The 16,347-nt window shown below is 34.8% G+C and overlaps 1 protein-coding gene and 1 non-coding gene across 2 annotated transcripts in view; one reads left to right on the forward strand and one right to left on the reverse strand.

The window, feature by feature from the left end:
• Window positions 1-206: 206 nt before the first annotated feature.
• The window catches only part of Treh (Trehalase), a 59,362-nt gene continuing 43,221 nt past the window's right edge, over window positions 207-16,347 (reverse strand). Inside the window, exon 8 of the mRNA XM_089095009.1 lies at window positions 207-410. Coding sequence (XP_088951135.1) covers window positions 207-410 — 204 coding nt within the window. The remainder of the gene's footprint in view (window positions 411-16,347) is intronic.
• LOC148948752 (U1 spliceosomal RNA) lies at window positions 4,798-4,967 on the forward strand. The gene has a single exon (XR_016142262.1). It is a non-coding gene; the product is annotated as a U1 spliceosomal RNA (small nuclear RNA).

Consider the following 16,347-nt stretch of genomic DNA (forward strand, 5'->3'; position numbering starts at 1 on the left):
ATCACATTCGGCTTACCTAGCCAGTATTTTATCTGATATTATCCCTTTCTGTTTGTGTGCTGGTTTTACAAATAAAGTCATTTATCAGACAAAAGCCTTATGTGAGCCTTGGAAAATCTAATTTCTTATCCAAATTCTTTAAATAACTTTTGTATAAACTACTTATTTTCTACTTATATTTGAAACCGTTTCTACTTCTAATCTACTTATTTTTTGGGCTCGTCTACTTCTTTCTCGACCATGCCCAGTGGAAACACTGCACAATTTGCTTGTTTGAAAATTTGCGCAGCTACTTTTTCACATACGGCCGAGTCAGAATCTAAGGTGGCTGAATTCTTCCATCGTCGGAAGTTTGATCTTTTAGCTTCAAAATTTGCGATTCGTGCAAATTCCTCGACTAATCTTTTCACCTTTTCAATTAAATTAAATTAAATTTATTCGAATAAAAAAATAACAAAAACATTAATAAAAATAAAGATCCTAGAATATAAATTTTTAAGGACAAAGAGAAAAAAAAATTAAAGTAACACTTAAAGAGAAAAAAAAAAAAAATAGAAGAATAAAACATGGCTAATTAGAGCAAATTTTTTAAAAATGAAAATATTAAATTATACAATAAATTTTTTTTAAATTTTTATGAAAATTTCAGAAAATTTTGGCTAGTTAAACACTGGAGGGAATTTTGTTCCATTGAATAATAGATTTGTAAATGGGAGATTGCTGGGCAGCACTAGAAACGCATTTAGGAATTTTAAAGGCTCTATTGGATGAACGGAGACAGTGGGCTTCCGAATTATTAATATTATAATAGGTTAGGAGTTGAGGTGGAAGATTATTGTGGAAAGCAGAGTAAGCAAGCGATAAATTTAGATTTTGTATGATTTGATCAAGTGGAGCTATGCCAAAATCTGAATACAAATCACGAGTTGGATATAGACGGGGAAGCCGAAAAACTGCTTTAATGGCGCGGTTTTGGGCAAATTTGAGTTTTTTAATGAAGGACCGTTTTGTATTTCCCCAAACTGATCCGCAATAAGAAAGGTAAGGAAAAATAAAGGAATAATAGAGGGTAACGAGGATGTCAGGAGGAAGAAAATAATTCACACGGTTAATCATAGCTACTTGTCTCAAAATTATTGCTGTGATGTAAGAAATATGATTAGAGAATGACAAGCATGAGTCAATAAATACACCAAGAAACTTGGCAACCTCCACTTGTGGGATGATGTCGGAGGAGTACCTGAGACCAAGAGCAGGTTGAATAACGTCTTTGTTGTAGGGGGTTCTGAATAACACTATTTGACTTTTTTTGCTATTAATGGTCATGTTATTCGTAAGGCACCACGCCTGGACTCTGTTCAGAAGGACTTGGGCAGAGGTTATTGCCAATGGTAGATTGGTGCCAGTGATGAAGAAGTTGCTGTCATCAGCAAATAATACAGGATACACTGAAGGGCCCAGGTCTATAACAAGATCATTGATATACAGGAGAAATAAAATAGGGCCTAGAACGGAGCCTTGCGGGACACCCCTCCGAACAGGTAAGGGCTGAGAGGATACTCCACCCAGGCTCACACTCTGTACCCTTCCAGATAGATAAGAATCAAACCAAGAGAGGGGAACACCACGAATACCGTAGCTATTTAATTTACTTATTAAAATACTATGATCGACCATGTCAAAGGCCTTAGAAAAATCCAAAAATAAGCCCAATACAGTTTTTTTAAGGTCGAGTTGTGAGCGTATGAACTGTGTGGCGTCAATTAGAGCATGAGAGGTTGAGAATTTCGGCCTAAAGCCATATTGGTGAGGAGAAATCAAGGATACGGAATGCTGACTGTCAAACAGAAAGGGAGACAGACGTCTGAAGATGATTCTCTCGAGCACTTTGGATATAACAGGAAGAATTGAGATTGGACGATAATTACCTATCTCAGTTGGATCGCCCTTTTTAAGAACTGGAATAACAATGGCTGACTTTAGTAAATCAGGGAAAACTCCGTGGGTTAAAGATAGGTTGGCAATATGCTTGATGGGCTCGTAGACAAAAGGAGATATGGTCTTCAGGAGCTTATTACTTAATCCAAGACAGTCAGGAGTAAAACTATTAGGGAGAGAACCGATGATTTGAACTACCTCATTGCTATCAGTTGGGCAGAAAAACATGGATCTAAAATTGAAGCAAGGGAATACAGCCTGTGAGGAGGAGCGGGAGTCAGTATGAGGAACATTCAAAAAATAATTATTAAATGCATCAGGTGCATGTAAAGGGTCAATTAATTTACCATTTGTGTCTTTAAGGCGAATAGGTATAGACTTTGATTTTCTATTTTTTGAAAGTATATCATTAATGGTGGACCATATCTTTTTCAGATTTCCTTTGCAATTGAGAATTTTTGTATAATAATAATTTTTCTTCGCTTCACGGATGAGTTTAGTGTATAAGTTTTTATAATGTTTATAATTAGATAGGTCAATATCACTACGGGTCTTACAGGCTAACTTATATAATTTGTTTTTACGATATGAGGAGACAATGAGGCTATGTGACATCCAGGGGCAAATAGGGATATTTTTCCGGTTAGGTTTACGAATAGGAAAAGTTGAATGGATAATCAATGTTTTTAATGTTTTTTTTTTTTTTTTTTTTTTTTTTTATTTACCTGGAGGACAAGTATATTGATTTTGTGATTGGTGGTAGGAACCGCGTGCGAAGGGGAATGATTTTTCTTTTATTTTATTTTTTAGGCCTAGGTTGTATATTTCTGCTGTGAATATGAAATTTTGACATATGCCTACCCTTAGGACAACCTGACCCCAGGTTCTTGGGTCGGTAGTGAGTAAAATGTATTGTCCTTGTGTGTGTTAATAAATTACTATTACTATAAAAAAAAAAAAAAAAAAAAAAATCTCACTTAGCCTTTGCGCAAAACCATTTGTGGCAGAATTTACCTCGTGACAATTTAAGAAATCGGACCAGTCAGTGGTTCTTAGGCAATCGATGAAATGGTTTATATTTGCAGAACTGTAGTTTCGAGTAGGTGTTGGGATATTAATTCTAGACCGTAGAGGTAGTGGTTGCGAAGGTAGAGACAAGTAAATAGGAAAATGGTCTGACAGATCCGAAAATACTATATTAGAGGACAGGTCATTTCCCAGGGAAGTGGATACGAAAATGTTGTCAATTAATGTTGAAGTTGATCTCACAGGATCGACTCTACTGGGGAAAAAAATTGTAGGTAGAAGACCACTCGCAGATACCGATTCAAAAAAAGTGTCAGATTCAATATTTTTATGAACATTAAGTAGGTTGCAATTAAATTCCCCAAGAACTATTGCCTTTTTTTGGGGTAGGTTAATAAAATTAGAAAAATCATCAAACAGATTACAAAAACATGAGGTCGGAAATGGAGGAGGTTTATAAAATAAGGAGAGTATATAGGAATTTTGGCCGATAACTATGTTTACAATTATTGAATAAATACATCTGAGATTTAGTTGTGTAGAGAAAATAGATTCGCACTCTGATAGCCTGGTAAAATTTACATTCGAACGGATGTAAAGTGAGATACCACCAGAACACTTAGTCAATCTCCTGGGCATATGGATTATTTGGTAACCAGGGAGTAAAAAATCACTAGTGTCATCATTATCGGAAAGCCATGTCTCTGTTAATCCTATTACATCGAAAGGGCAGACACCATTAATTGAAATTAAATCTTTAAACTTGAGCCACTTATCCCGGATGCTTCTGATGTTGAAACAAAGAACATTAAGGGAATTATTATTTACTAGTTTTGGCTTCACATTAGTAGCAAAATCGAAAATATCAAGGTATTTACAACTAGCATTTGTTAAGGTACCAGGGGGGCTGCTTATAGGGTTGGCATGCTGATTATCATCTATATCGGGATAATTAAAAACAATGTTATTGGAAAGGGATAAATTAGTTAAAAACGAAAAGTCACACATTAAATAGTCGTCAGGCGTTCTGATTGTGACTCAATCAGCCTATGTTGGCTTAAAACACTCTCAATTTGAATTTCTGCTTCGGAAACTATGGTCTCGCCAAAGTGAGTTTTTGCCAAATTCTTCAGAATAATGCATTTCAACTGATTGGGTAACTCTAATTGGGAGATGAGAAAAGTACCTGTAATCTGGTTTAGTGTTTACTAATCAGTTGCCAAAAATTTAAATATTCACTATTTTAACAAAGTTAAATAGATTAATGGGTCACCTTAAGTCAAAGTATCCACTTACTGAAATCTTTCACTTACTTTCACTTACTGAAATCTTTCCTGTATTGTAAATTTGCTTTAACTTTTCAGCCGTGTTGATAGCAGAGTGAGAAACCCCTGATTTTCTTTTTTCAAAAAGGTAATTGCGTAAAAACCATTAAGACTTTTGCATATACAGAAAAAACTTTAAAAAACCTATCAAAAATGTGTTTATATTTATTCTTGTTAGCTTTTTACAAATCGGACAAACGTGTCAGGGGGGAGGGACTCAGAAATTAAAGGTTAAACTGTTCAGCTGTGTTGATCACAGAGTGAGAAACACCCGATCTTCTTTCTAAAAAAGTAAATTTGCGTTCAAACCATAAAAACTTTTGTATATGAAAATGAAAGGGGCGTTGCTATTTTCAAAAATAATTTAGAGACTTGATTAATTGATGTGAAAAAGTTGTGTACACTCCCATCTATTTCATTAATTAGAGCTTCTGGGTCGCATTTAAAAAAACGGATTTATTTTGAAAGACATTACTAAAAACGTTAGATTTTTCGCCAGTCGTACTAACCACTTACCTGATTAGAGACTAGAGAGCTGCCTTGATCATGATAAAGACAATCCCAGGGTTAGGCCTTTCCAATGCACTTCGGATTAGCTGAACCATATGATTACCCGAAATGGGGGTAACTCAACAGTATAATGTTTGGTACTGAGGACTGCGTAAGCGTGGACTCCTGTCCACGCATCAAAAAGTATTATCCCTTGGGCCCTCTTTTATATGACCCTCTTTATGCAGTTGAAAGGAAAAAGTATACAATTTGGTGTTGTTAAGACTATAATAGGACAGGTAAAATTGGTCATTGGGACCCTTTTGAATTGATTAATTCATTGATAAACTGACATGTTTGAAATATTTTGTTTCGTTTATTTTGCTTGGGTGATTAAAAATATAATTTTTGTTTTGCAAAAATATGATATTAAATACAAACAGCCCGATGGCGCATCACCGCGCTGACCGCACTCCAGCACTCCATCGGGTTGTTTGTATTTAGTACTATGTTTTTACAATGATTTCTTATTTCGGTGTGCTATGCTAATGTGTATGCTCTGCATAATCCTAACATTTCAAAAATATCCAGGAACAGCTAAGGCTGTTAAGTAAAACTTGAAGTATATGTTGAGGAAAATGGTTAGGAAACTGATTGAACAGTGGTTAGGATACTAACACATAGAAGACCGAAATAAAAAAAACCATTGCAAAAACATGATATTAAATACAAACAGTCCGATGGCGCACCACCGCGCTGATGGCACAAGTGGCACGCCATCGGGTTGTTTGTATTTAGTATTATATTTTTACAGTGATTTCTTATTTCGGTGTGTTATGCTAATTTGTATGCTCTGCACAATCCTAACATATCAAAAATATCCAGGAACAGCTAAGGGTATTAAATTGAAACTTACAGTGTATTTTGAGGAGGATCGTTAGGATGGTGATAGGACAATGGTTAGGATGCTAATACATAGCACAACGAAATAAAGTTTTGCAAGTGTCGAGTGTTATTATGAGTTTTCTTTTAGCCCTAAAAAGGACTATTGGGTAATTTAGTATAAGAACATATATAGGCAAAAAAAAATACCACCTTGATTTACACACAATTTTAACAAAAAATAATTTTTCAATTGAGGTGCACAAAATTTTGATACTTTCTTCAGTCAAAAGAAATCTCAGAACAAAAGATGTTTTTTTTTGTCTCCTTATATGCAAACTTAAAGGAAAAAAAAACATCTTTAAAAAAACGAACATATCAAACATAAACCTACAAGAATTTAAACACTAGCTTAACAAATAAATAATTTTGCTATCGAAAAAATCAACTTAGAGGTCTGAAAGTAGAGTAGTAGAATTCTCCCATTGCCGGAGATTTGTGCTTGGAGGTTTAAAAGAGGTGCCATCTTTTTTTAATATTTAATTATTTTTGCGCCAGTATATGGCCCTTCTTTTCGGTATTTCGTACCTCTTGCAAATTGTGAGGTACAATTTGGGTGTTTGCGAATTTGCACAGTTATTTTTTCAAATGGTGCCGAGTCAGAATCTAAGGTAGTTGAATTTTTCCATCGTATGAGGTTTGATCTTGTAGCTTCAAAATTCGCTCAAATTCCTCCACTAATCTTTTCACCTTTCTACTTGCTGTCATGTTTCCTAGATTGTAAAATTTGCTGCAACTCTAATCGCAATAAAGTAAAAATAATGTCAACTCCTTTTGCTGAATCAAACGGTTATTTCACAATTAAATCTCTTTCAAAAGCGAAATGTTTCTTATGAGACGTCTTGCAGCCAACTGGCAGCCAAGTGATTGTGTTGTGTCATATTTATACTGGTTGTCGGAAACTTCAGTTCCTCTTAAAACAAAACTCTTTGTGAACTTTAGATTGTATAAATATAGGTCGAACTTTGTAAAAGCTATTCATTTGAAAATTGAATTCCGTTAAAGAACCATCGACCATGATTCCAAATAAAAATTAGCCTTTTTTTCTTTCAGATCACCTTTGATACTGAGGAAATATTCATACAATTTAGAAAAATCCAGAGACAAGTTAATTTTCCCGTGGTATTCTCATAGCAAATGAGCGTGTTTTCTCGGATATCTCTTTTAGAGAAATTGAACACATAACAAAATTTTCCTCTAGATTTTGAAAAATACTTCAATGTACCCCCTTTCACCCTAATTTCTGGGAGTTAACGATAATTATCATTGCTAACTCTGACAAATGTCAGCTAAAGCGCTAATTCATACGTGTCTGATTTAGGGCCACAATCTTGTCTGAGTCTTGATTAGAAAATTTTCATTTGATTACAAAAGAAGTTAGTTGAGCTTTCATATTATGGGAAATATTTTCTACTTTATATAAAAATCTAAAGACAAACTTATAAGTTTATTACGTGTGATTTGAGAATTATAACCGAAATTAAATTTTTGGTCACTCGCATTTTCTAAGCTCTTTGAGACTCAATTAACATTGTTCCGAATTTTGACTAAGGTTAAATTGTAGTATCTGTTTATATTACCTTGATGTTTGAAACTGTGTCTACAAGGGGGCCCAGAACACTAAAATAATTTTTTGAAAACCCTAGGGATGTTGGAGTTTGCTTCACGAGTTGGAGTCAATCCGCAATTCCTTCGAGATGTGTGCAACCCTTTTGAGGAGAAACTAATGTTGATGAGCCTGTCAGGGTAATATATAGATTTTTTGGGTGGGACGGGGTTTATAAATCGATTCTTTTGGAGGGAGGGGGAGTAAAGAAAACAAACTTTAAAAAATCCATCAAAATCTGTTTGTATTCATTTTTTACCTTTTTACAAATAAGACAAACCTTTGCTGTTTTTTCGTACGGGGAGGGGGGCTCAGACATAAAGTGTAAACTTTTCAACCGTGTTTATAGAAGAGTGAGAAACTACTGATTTTCTTTTCTCAAAAAGGTAATTTTGCGTACAAATCATTAAGACTTTTGCAAACACAGAAAACAAACTTAAAAAAAACCCATCAAATATTTGTTTATATTCATTTTTGTTAGCTTTTCACAAATCGGGTAAACGTGTCAGGGGGGGGGGGGGGCTCAAAAATTAAAGTTTAAACTCTTCAGCCGTGTTGATCACAGAGTGAGAAATTCCCTATTTTCTTTTCTAAAAAGGTTTTCATAACCATATGATCATCCCAAATGGGGGTAACTCAACAGTGTAATGTTTGGTAGTGAGAACTGCGTAACCGTTGACTCCTGTCCATGCATCAAAAAGTATTATCCCTTGGGCCCTCTTTCATATGACCCTCTTTATGCAGTTGAAAGGAAAAAGTATACAATTTGGTTTTGTTAAGACTATAATGGGACAGGTAAAATTGGTCATTGGGACCCTTTTGAATTGATTAATTTATTGATAAACTTACATGTTTGAAATATTTTGTTTCCGTGTATTTTGCTTGGGTGATTAAAAATCTAGTTTTTGTTTCCATATTTGGAGCAAATTTAACAATTTCACAATATAACTTGTTATTATTACCATTCACAAAATTCTTTTCGTGGTATTATCATTGACAAAGGGTAGTATATTTGATATTATATTACATTTCAGTGGTTTATATATTATATTTCGTGGAATTATATTTCGGTGTACTATGCTATTTTTTATGCTCTGCACAATCATAACATATTAAAAATATCTAGGAGCAGCTAAGGGTGTTAAGTAAAACTTTCAGTATATGTTGAGGAGAATGGTTAGGAAACTGATGGAACAATGGTTAGGATACTAACACATAGAAGACCGAAATAAAAAGCATTGCAAAAATATGATATTAAATACAAACAGCCCGATGGCTCACCACCGAGCTGATGGCACAGGTAGCACGCCATCGGGTTGTTTGTTTTAGTATTATATTTTTACAATTATTTTTTATTTTGGTGTGCTATGCTAATTTGTCTGCTCTGCACAATCCTAACATTTCAAAAATATCCAGGAACAGCTAAGGGTGTTAAATTGAAACTTGCAGTATATTTTGAGGAGGATCGTTAGGACGGTGTTAGGACAATGGTTAGGATGCTAATACATAGCACAACGAAATAAACTTTTGCAAGTTTCGAGTGTTATTATGAGTTTTTTTAGCCCTAAAAAGGGCCATTGGGCAATTTAGTATAAGAAAATATATAGGCAAAAAAATACCACCTTGATTTACACAAATTTTAACAAAAAATAATTTTTCAATTGAGGAGCACAAAGTTTTGATCCTTTCTTCAGCCAAAAGAAATCTCGGAGCGAAAAGCTGCTTTTTTTTCTCCTTGTATCCAAACTTAAAGGCAAAAGAAAACATCTTTAAAAAAACGAACGTATCAAACACAAACCTACAAGAATTTAAACACTAGCTTAACAAATAAAAAATTTTGATATCGAAAAAATCAACTTAGAGGTCTGAATGTAGAGTAGTTGAATTCTCCCATCGCCGGAGACTTGTACTTGGAGGTTTAAAAGAGGTGCCATCTTTTTTTAATATTTAATTATTTTCGCGCCAGTATATGGCCCTTCTTTTCGGTATTTCGTACCTCTTGCAAATTGTGAGGTACAATTTGGGAGTTTGCGAATTTGCACAGTTACTTTTTCAAATGGGGCCGAGTCAGAATCTAAGGTAGCTGCATTTTTCCATCGTCGGAGGTTTGATCTTGTAGCTTCAAAATTCGCAATTCGTTCAAACTCCTCCACTAATCTTTTCACTTTTCCACTTACTGTCATGTTTCCTAGATTGTAAAATTTGCTGTAACTCTAATCGCAATAAAGTAAAAATAATGTTAACTCCTTTTGCTGATTAAATAAAAAAAACAAGTTTTTTAAACTGAAAGTAAGGAGCGACATTAAAACTTAAAACGAACAGAAATTATTCCGTATATGAAAGGGACTGTCCCCTCCTCAACGCCTCGCTCTTTACGCTAAATTTCTTTATTGTTTCAAAAAATAAAGTTGTGAGACAGAGTCAAACTTTAGCGTAAAGAGCGAGTCGTTGAGGAGAGGACAGTCCCTTTCATATACGGAATAATTTCTGTTCGTTTTAAGTTTTAATGTCGCTCCTTACTTTCAGTTTAAAAAACTTGTTTTTTTATTTAATTTTTGAACGTTTTTGAATAAATGCAGGTTTTGATCTTGGCTCACCGTACATGAATAATAAAAAAAAAATTCATATTAATTTACTTTTATTTAGTTAACTGGCTTTCTCGAAACTTGTTTAATTTTATTTACGAATGTTTTTATTAGTAATAAATATACGTATATGAAAGGGACTGTCCCCTCCTCAACGCTTCGCTCTTTACGCTAAAGTTTTTTATTGTTTTCAAAAATAAAGTTGTGAGACAGAGTCAAACTTTAGCGTAAAGAGCGAGGCGTTGAGGAGGGGACAGTCCCTTTCATATAAGGAATAATTTCTGGTCGTTTTAAGTTTTAATTTCGCTCCTTACTTTCAGTTTAAAAAACTTGTTTTTTTTATTAAATTTTTTAACGTTTTTGAATAGATGCAGGTTTTTAACTTGGCTCACCGTACAAGAATAATTAAAACAAAATTTTCATATTAATTTACTTTTATTTATTTAAATGGCTTTCTCGAAACTTGTTTAATTTTATTTACGAACGTTTTTATTAGTAATAAATATACGTAACTTACGAATTAACTTACGTAACGAACTTCTATATTCATATATTTTTAATTTGTTTATTAGGGGGTTCGCCCCTAGTCAATACCTTGCTCTTTAAGCGAAAGTTCGAATTTTGTTCCAATTCTTTAAAAATGACCGCTTAATCACAAAGGCCGTTAATTAGAATAAATAGCTCTTATAAAAGTACTAAAAAATCTTTGGCTTAAAGAGCGAGGTATTGACTACGGGGTGAACCCAATAATATATGTAGTATTTTCTGTTCGTTTGAAGTTTCGATGTTGCTGCTATTGCAGTTGAAATACTTGTTTTTTTATATTAAATTTCTGATCTTTTTTTAAATAATGCTGGGAAGTCCGGCGTCCCCTTAATAGCAATGTCCCTTCCCCCATGAAAACTTCCTTCATGGAAAGATCCTCCCACATAACCCCCGACCCACCCCACTCCCCCCCAACCAGGAAAAAAAACCCCTGAAAAACTCTGTATACTTCCAAAAAACCAAAACTATATGTTAACATTGGGTAAAATTCATAAGTTTCAGCCCGCCCCCCGGGAATTTAGGGGGATAAAGTCATCCTAAAAGACATACTTATTATATTTTCGAACATGTTGAACAAAATGGCTATCTCAAAATTTCGATCAGGTGACTTTGGGAAAAAAAGGGCGTGGGAGGGGGCCTAGTTGCCCTCCATTTTTTTTGGTCACTTAAAAAGGGCACTAGAACTTTTAATTTCCATTCCAATGAGCCCTCCCACGATATTCTAGGACAACTGGGTCGATACGATCACCCCTGGGAAAAAAACAAACAAACAAACAAACAAATAAACACGCACCCGTGATCTTTCTTCTGGCAAAAAATGCAAAATTCCACATTTTTGTAGATGGGAGCTTGAAACCTGTACAGTAGGGTTCTCTGATACGCTGAATACGATGGTGTGATTTTCATTAAGGTTCTATAACTTTTAGGGGTCTTTCCTCCTTTTTTCGAAAATCAGCCAAATTTTCTCAGGCGCCTAAATTTTGATGGGTAGATTTAAACTTGATGAAACTTATATATTTGAGATCAGCATTAAAATCTGATTCTTTTGATGTATCTATTTGTATCAAAATACCGTTTTCTAGAGTTTCGGTTACCATTGAGCCGGGTCGCTCCTTACTTACAGTTCGTTACCACGAACTGTTTGAAACAAACAGTTATTTCACAATTAAAATCTCTTTCAAATGCCAATATTTCTTATGAGACGTCTTGTAGCCAACTGGCAGGCAAGTGATGGTGTTGTGCGATATTTATACTGGTTGTCGGAAACTTCAGTTTCTCTTAAAACAAAACTCTCCGTGAACTTTCTATTGTATGAATATAGGTCAAAATTTGTAAAAGCTATTCATTTGAAAATTGAATTTCGTTTAAGAATCATCGACCATGATTCCAAAGACAAATTACTATTTTTTCCTTTTAAATCGCCTTCGATATTGGGGAAATGTTCATACGATTTAGAAAAATCTAAAGACAAGTTAATTTTTCCGTGGTATTCTCATAGCAAATGAGCGTGTTTTCTCGGATATTTCTGTTAAAGAAATTGAGCGCACAGCAAAATTCTCCTTCCTAGATTTTGAAAAATACTTTAATGTATCCCCCCCTATCCCAATTTCCGGGAGTTAACGCTAATTATCATTGCTAACTCTGACAAATGTCAGCTAAAGCGCTAGTTCATTCATATCTGTTTTAGGGCCACAATCTTGTCCAAGTCTTGAAAGAAAATTTCCATTTTACTACAATAAATTTCAATTGAGCTTTCATGTTATGAGAAATTTTTTCTACTTTATATAAAAATCTAAAGACGAATTTATAAGTTTATTGAGTGTGATTTGAGAATTACAACCGAAATTAAATTTTTTGACAAAGGTGGTCACTGGCATTTTCTAAGCTCTTTGAGATTCAATTAACATTGTTCCGAATTTTGACTAAGGTTAAACTGTAATATCTGTTTATATTACAATGATGTTTGAAACAGTGTCTACAAGGGGGCCCAGAACACTAAAATAATTTTTGAAAACCCTGGGGATGTTGGAATTTGCTTCACGAGTTAGAGTCAATCCGCAATACCTTCGAGATGTATGTGTGCACCCCTTTTGAGGGGAAACTAATGTTGATGAGCCTGTCAGGGTTATACCTAATTTTTTATTGGTGGGACGGTGTTTATAAAACGAATTTTTTGGAGGGATGGGGAGTAAAGAAATAAACTTTAAAAAATCCATTAAAACCTGTTTATATTGATTTTTTTTACCTTTTTACAAATCAGACAAACCTTTGCTGTTTTTGTGTACCGGGGGGGGGGCTTAGACATAAAGTCTAAAATTTTCAACCGTCTGTATAGCAGAGTGAGAAATTCCCAATTTTCTTTTCTAAAAAGGTAAATTTCTGTTCAAACCATTAAGACTTTTGCATATGAAAATGAAAGGGGGCGCTATTATTTTCAAAAATAATTTAGAGACTTGATTAATTGATGTGAAAAAGTTGTGTAAACCTCCATATATTTCATTAATTGGAGCTTCTGAGTCGCATTTAAAACAACCGGGTTTATTTTGAACGACATTACTAAAATGTTAGATTTTTAGCCAGTCCTACTTGCCACTTACCTGGCTAGAGGGCCGCCAGGATAATTATAAAGGCAATCCTAGGGTGAGGCCTTTCCAATGCACTTAGGATTAGCTGAACCATATGATTACCCCAAATGGGGGTAACTCAACAGTGTAATGTTTGGTAGGGAGGACTACGTAAGTGTCCGTGCGTAAGTCTAGAGAGCTGCCTTGATAATTATAAAGGCAGTCCCAGGGTGAGGCCTTTCCAATGCACTTCGGATTAGCTGAACCATATGATAGTAGAAAGGCCTTATTGACTCCCACGTGCACCACGTGGTTTATGGTTTTCTCACTGAGAATGAAAAAACAGGAATTTTCTCACTTGGAAAATAAGGAATTTTGTCACATTTATGGTTGTTTTCTTGGATGGTTATGTGTGTTGGTCGATTTATTTGATGTTTTTCATGGATGGTTATTGATGATTTATGGTTTTTGTCAATGAGAATTTGAAAAAACAAGAATTTTGTCAAATTTATGTATGTTTTTATTGCTTTTGTAAGTGAGAATGAAAAAACAGGAACTTTGTCACTTGAAAAAAACAGGAATTTTCTCACATTTATGTATGTTTTCATGGATGGCTATGTGTGTTGGTCGATTTATTTGATGTTTTTCATGGATGGTTATGGATGATTTATGGTTTTTGTCAGTGAGAATTTGAAAAAACAGGAATTTTGTCACATTTATGGATGGTTTTATGGACTTTGTCAGTGAGAATGAAAAAACAGGAATTTTGTCAAATTTATGTCTGTTTTCATGGATGGTTATGTGTGTTGGTCAATTTATTTGATGTTTTTATGGTCTTTGTCAGTGAGAATTGAAAAACAGGAACTTTCTCACTCCATTCTTGTTGTTGTTCGATGCAGATGTTATGAGTTTCCGAGCCAAATGTTATGAGTTTCAGGGGAACACCTGTGCTGTCAGTCATTAATCAAATTGTTTCCAGGGAATGTCTGACAGATGACGTCAAGTTAATTAATGTCTTTGATGCATTTCCAAAGAGAAATGTTTCTGAGGCAAAGTTTAGATCACACGTGACAGATGATGTCATGATTGATTGATTGACATGAAAGGGGAATTAATTTGTTGTTCTAAAGAGAATTGATTCACGAGAGGGAATTAATTTGGAGTTCTTCCAGAAGAATCGTCTCCGACCAAATGTTTTGATCTTAGCGCGCGAAAGGGTTTCTTTTGTAATTTCAAATGTGAAAGCATAGGGATGCTAAACAAAAGGAACACGCTAAAATTACGTTTAGAGATTATTTGGGCGAAACCGTTTTAACCATTTTATGGAATTATTTCCGCGAAACAGTTAGAGACATTCTAAAAGATGATTATAGAAGAGAATTTGAGGGTAAAACTATGTGGTCGTTATGATACACAAGTTCGATTTTAACAGTGTCGTAAGGTCCTCTACCACAAGCCAAAGGGTTCCGATCCCCCTACCCCAACCCCAAAGGGTTCCAATCCCTCTACCCCAACCCCAAAGGAAGCCCCCGGTCCTCAAAGGTCCACTGGGCTCCCAAAGGGCCCCCCGCCCCTCAAGGTTCCCCCAGACCCCCCCCCCGGGGCCCAAAGGGCGCCTCCCCCTTTGGCCCCCCAAAGGGGCCCCTCTCCCTCCATCTCCTCCCTCCTCCTCCCCTTCCCTCCACTCCTCCCCCTCCCCTCCTCCTCCTCCTCCTCCTCCTCCTCCTCCTCCTCCTCCTCCTCCTCCTCCTCCTCCTCCCCTCCCCTTCCCTCCCCCATTTTTTATACTTTTTTTGTGCATTGAGACACAGAACGACCCCCTCCCCCGGCCCCTCCCCCCTCCAAAGGTCTGATTTTTCAAAGTTCATTTTGAATTTCCTTCGTTGAAATGCAAGAGTTGGAATGTTTCAGTAGTGTTTGGTTGTGGTTTACATTGTCACACCTACAGTCTCTTGATATTTTAATTATAATTTTGAATTTCTGTTATTGAAATGCATGATCGGGAATATTTTAGCAGTGTTTGGTCCTGGTTTACCTTGTCACAGTTACATTGACTTAATTTTTAAAAGTTCATTTTGAATTTCTTTAGTTGAAATGCAAGAGTTGGATTATTTCAGTAGTGTTTGGTTGTGGTTTACCTTGTCACTGTTAAATTTTCTTGATTTTTCAAAGTTAATTTTGAATTTATTTTGTTGAAACACAAGAGCTGGAATATTTTAGGAGTGTATGGCTATAGTTTACCTTTTGACAGTTACATTTTCCTGATTTTTCAAAGTTCATTTTGAATTTCTTTCATTGAAATGCAAGAGTTGGAATATTTCAGTAGTGTTTGGTTGTGGTTTACCTTGTCAAAGTTACATTTTCTTTATTTTTCAAAGTTCATTTAGAATTTCATTCATTGAAAAGCAAGAGTTGGAATATTTCAGTAGTGTTTGGTTGTGGTTTACCTTGTCACAGTTACATTTTCTTGATTTTTCAATGTTCATATCGAATTTTTTTCGTTGAAATGCAAGAGTTGGAATATTTCAGTAGTGTTTGGTTGTGGTTTACCTTGTCAGAGATAAATTTTCTGGATTTTTCAAAGTTACTTTTGAATTTCTTTCGTTGAATTTGAAGATATTTATTTGCACATGTGTTTATTAGTCTTGTGTTCCTCTTCCAATTTACATCATCTCTAATTTTTGATCTTTACTTTGAATTTTATACATTTAAAAGCAAGAGTTGGACTATTTAAGTAGTGTTTGTTCTTGTATTACCTTGTCACAGTTATATTCTCTTGATTTTTCAAAGTTCATTTTGAATTTCTTTCATTGAAATGCAAGAGTTGGAATATTTCAGTAGTGTGTTGGTTGTAGTTTACCATGTCACAGTTACATTCCCTTAATTTTTCAAAGTTCATTTTGAATTTCTTTCGTTGAAATGCAAGAGTTGGAATATTTCAGTAGTGTTTGGTTGTGGTTTACCTTGTCACAGTTACATTTTATTGATTTTTCAAAGTTCATTGCGAAGGTTATTGGGTGAACAACAATAGCTGGAGGATTTCAGGAGCGGTGTGTTACGGGTGACTTTATCACAGCTAAATCCTCCTGATTGTTAAATGCTTATTTTGGATCACTTACGTTTAACATTTAGAGTTCTATCATATAAGTGGTGTATTTTTGTGGTTTACCTTGTCTGAATTTCATTTTCTTGATTTTTCAATGTTCATTTTTGAATTTCTTTCGTTGAAATGCAGGAGATGAGATATTTCAGATGTGTTTCGTTGTGGTTTACCTTGTCACACTTACATTTTCTGGATTTTTCAAAGTTAATCTTGAATTTATTTC

The sequence above is a fragment of the Artemia sp. Qi Xiang Cuo genome, chromosome 9, assembly GCF_049724085.1.
Source record: "Artemia sp. Qi Xiang Cuo chromosome 9, ASM4972408v1, whole genome shotgun sequence".
NCBI classification, from domain to species: Eukaryota; Metazoa; Arthropoda; class Branchiopoda; order Anostraca; family Artemiidae; genus Artemia; species Artemia sp. Qi Xiang Cuo.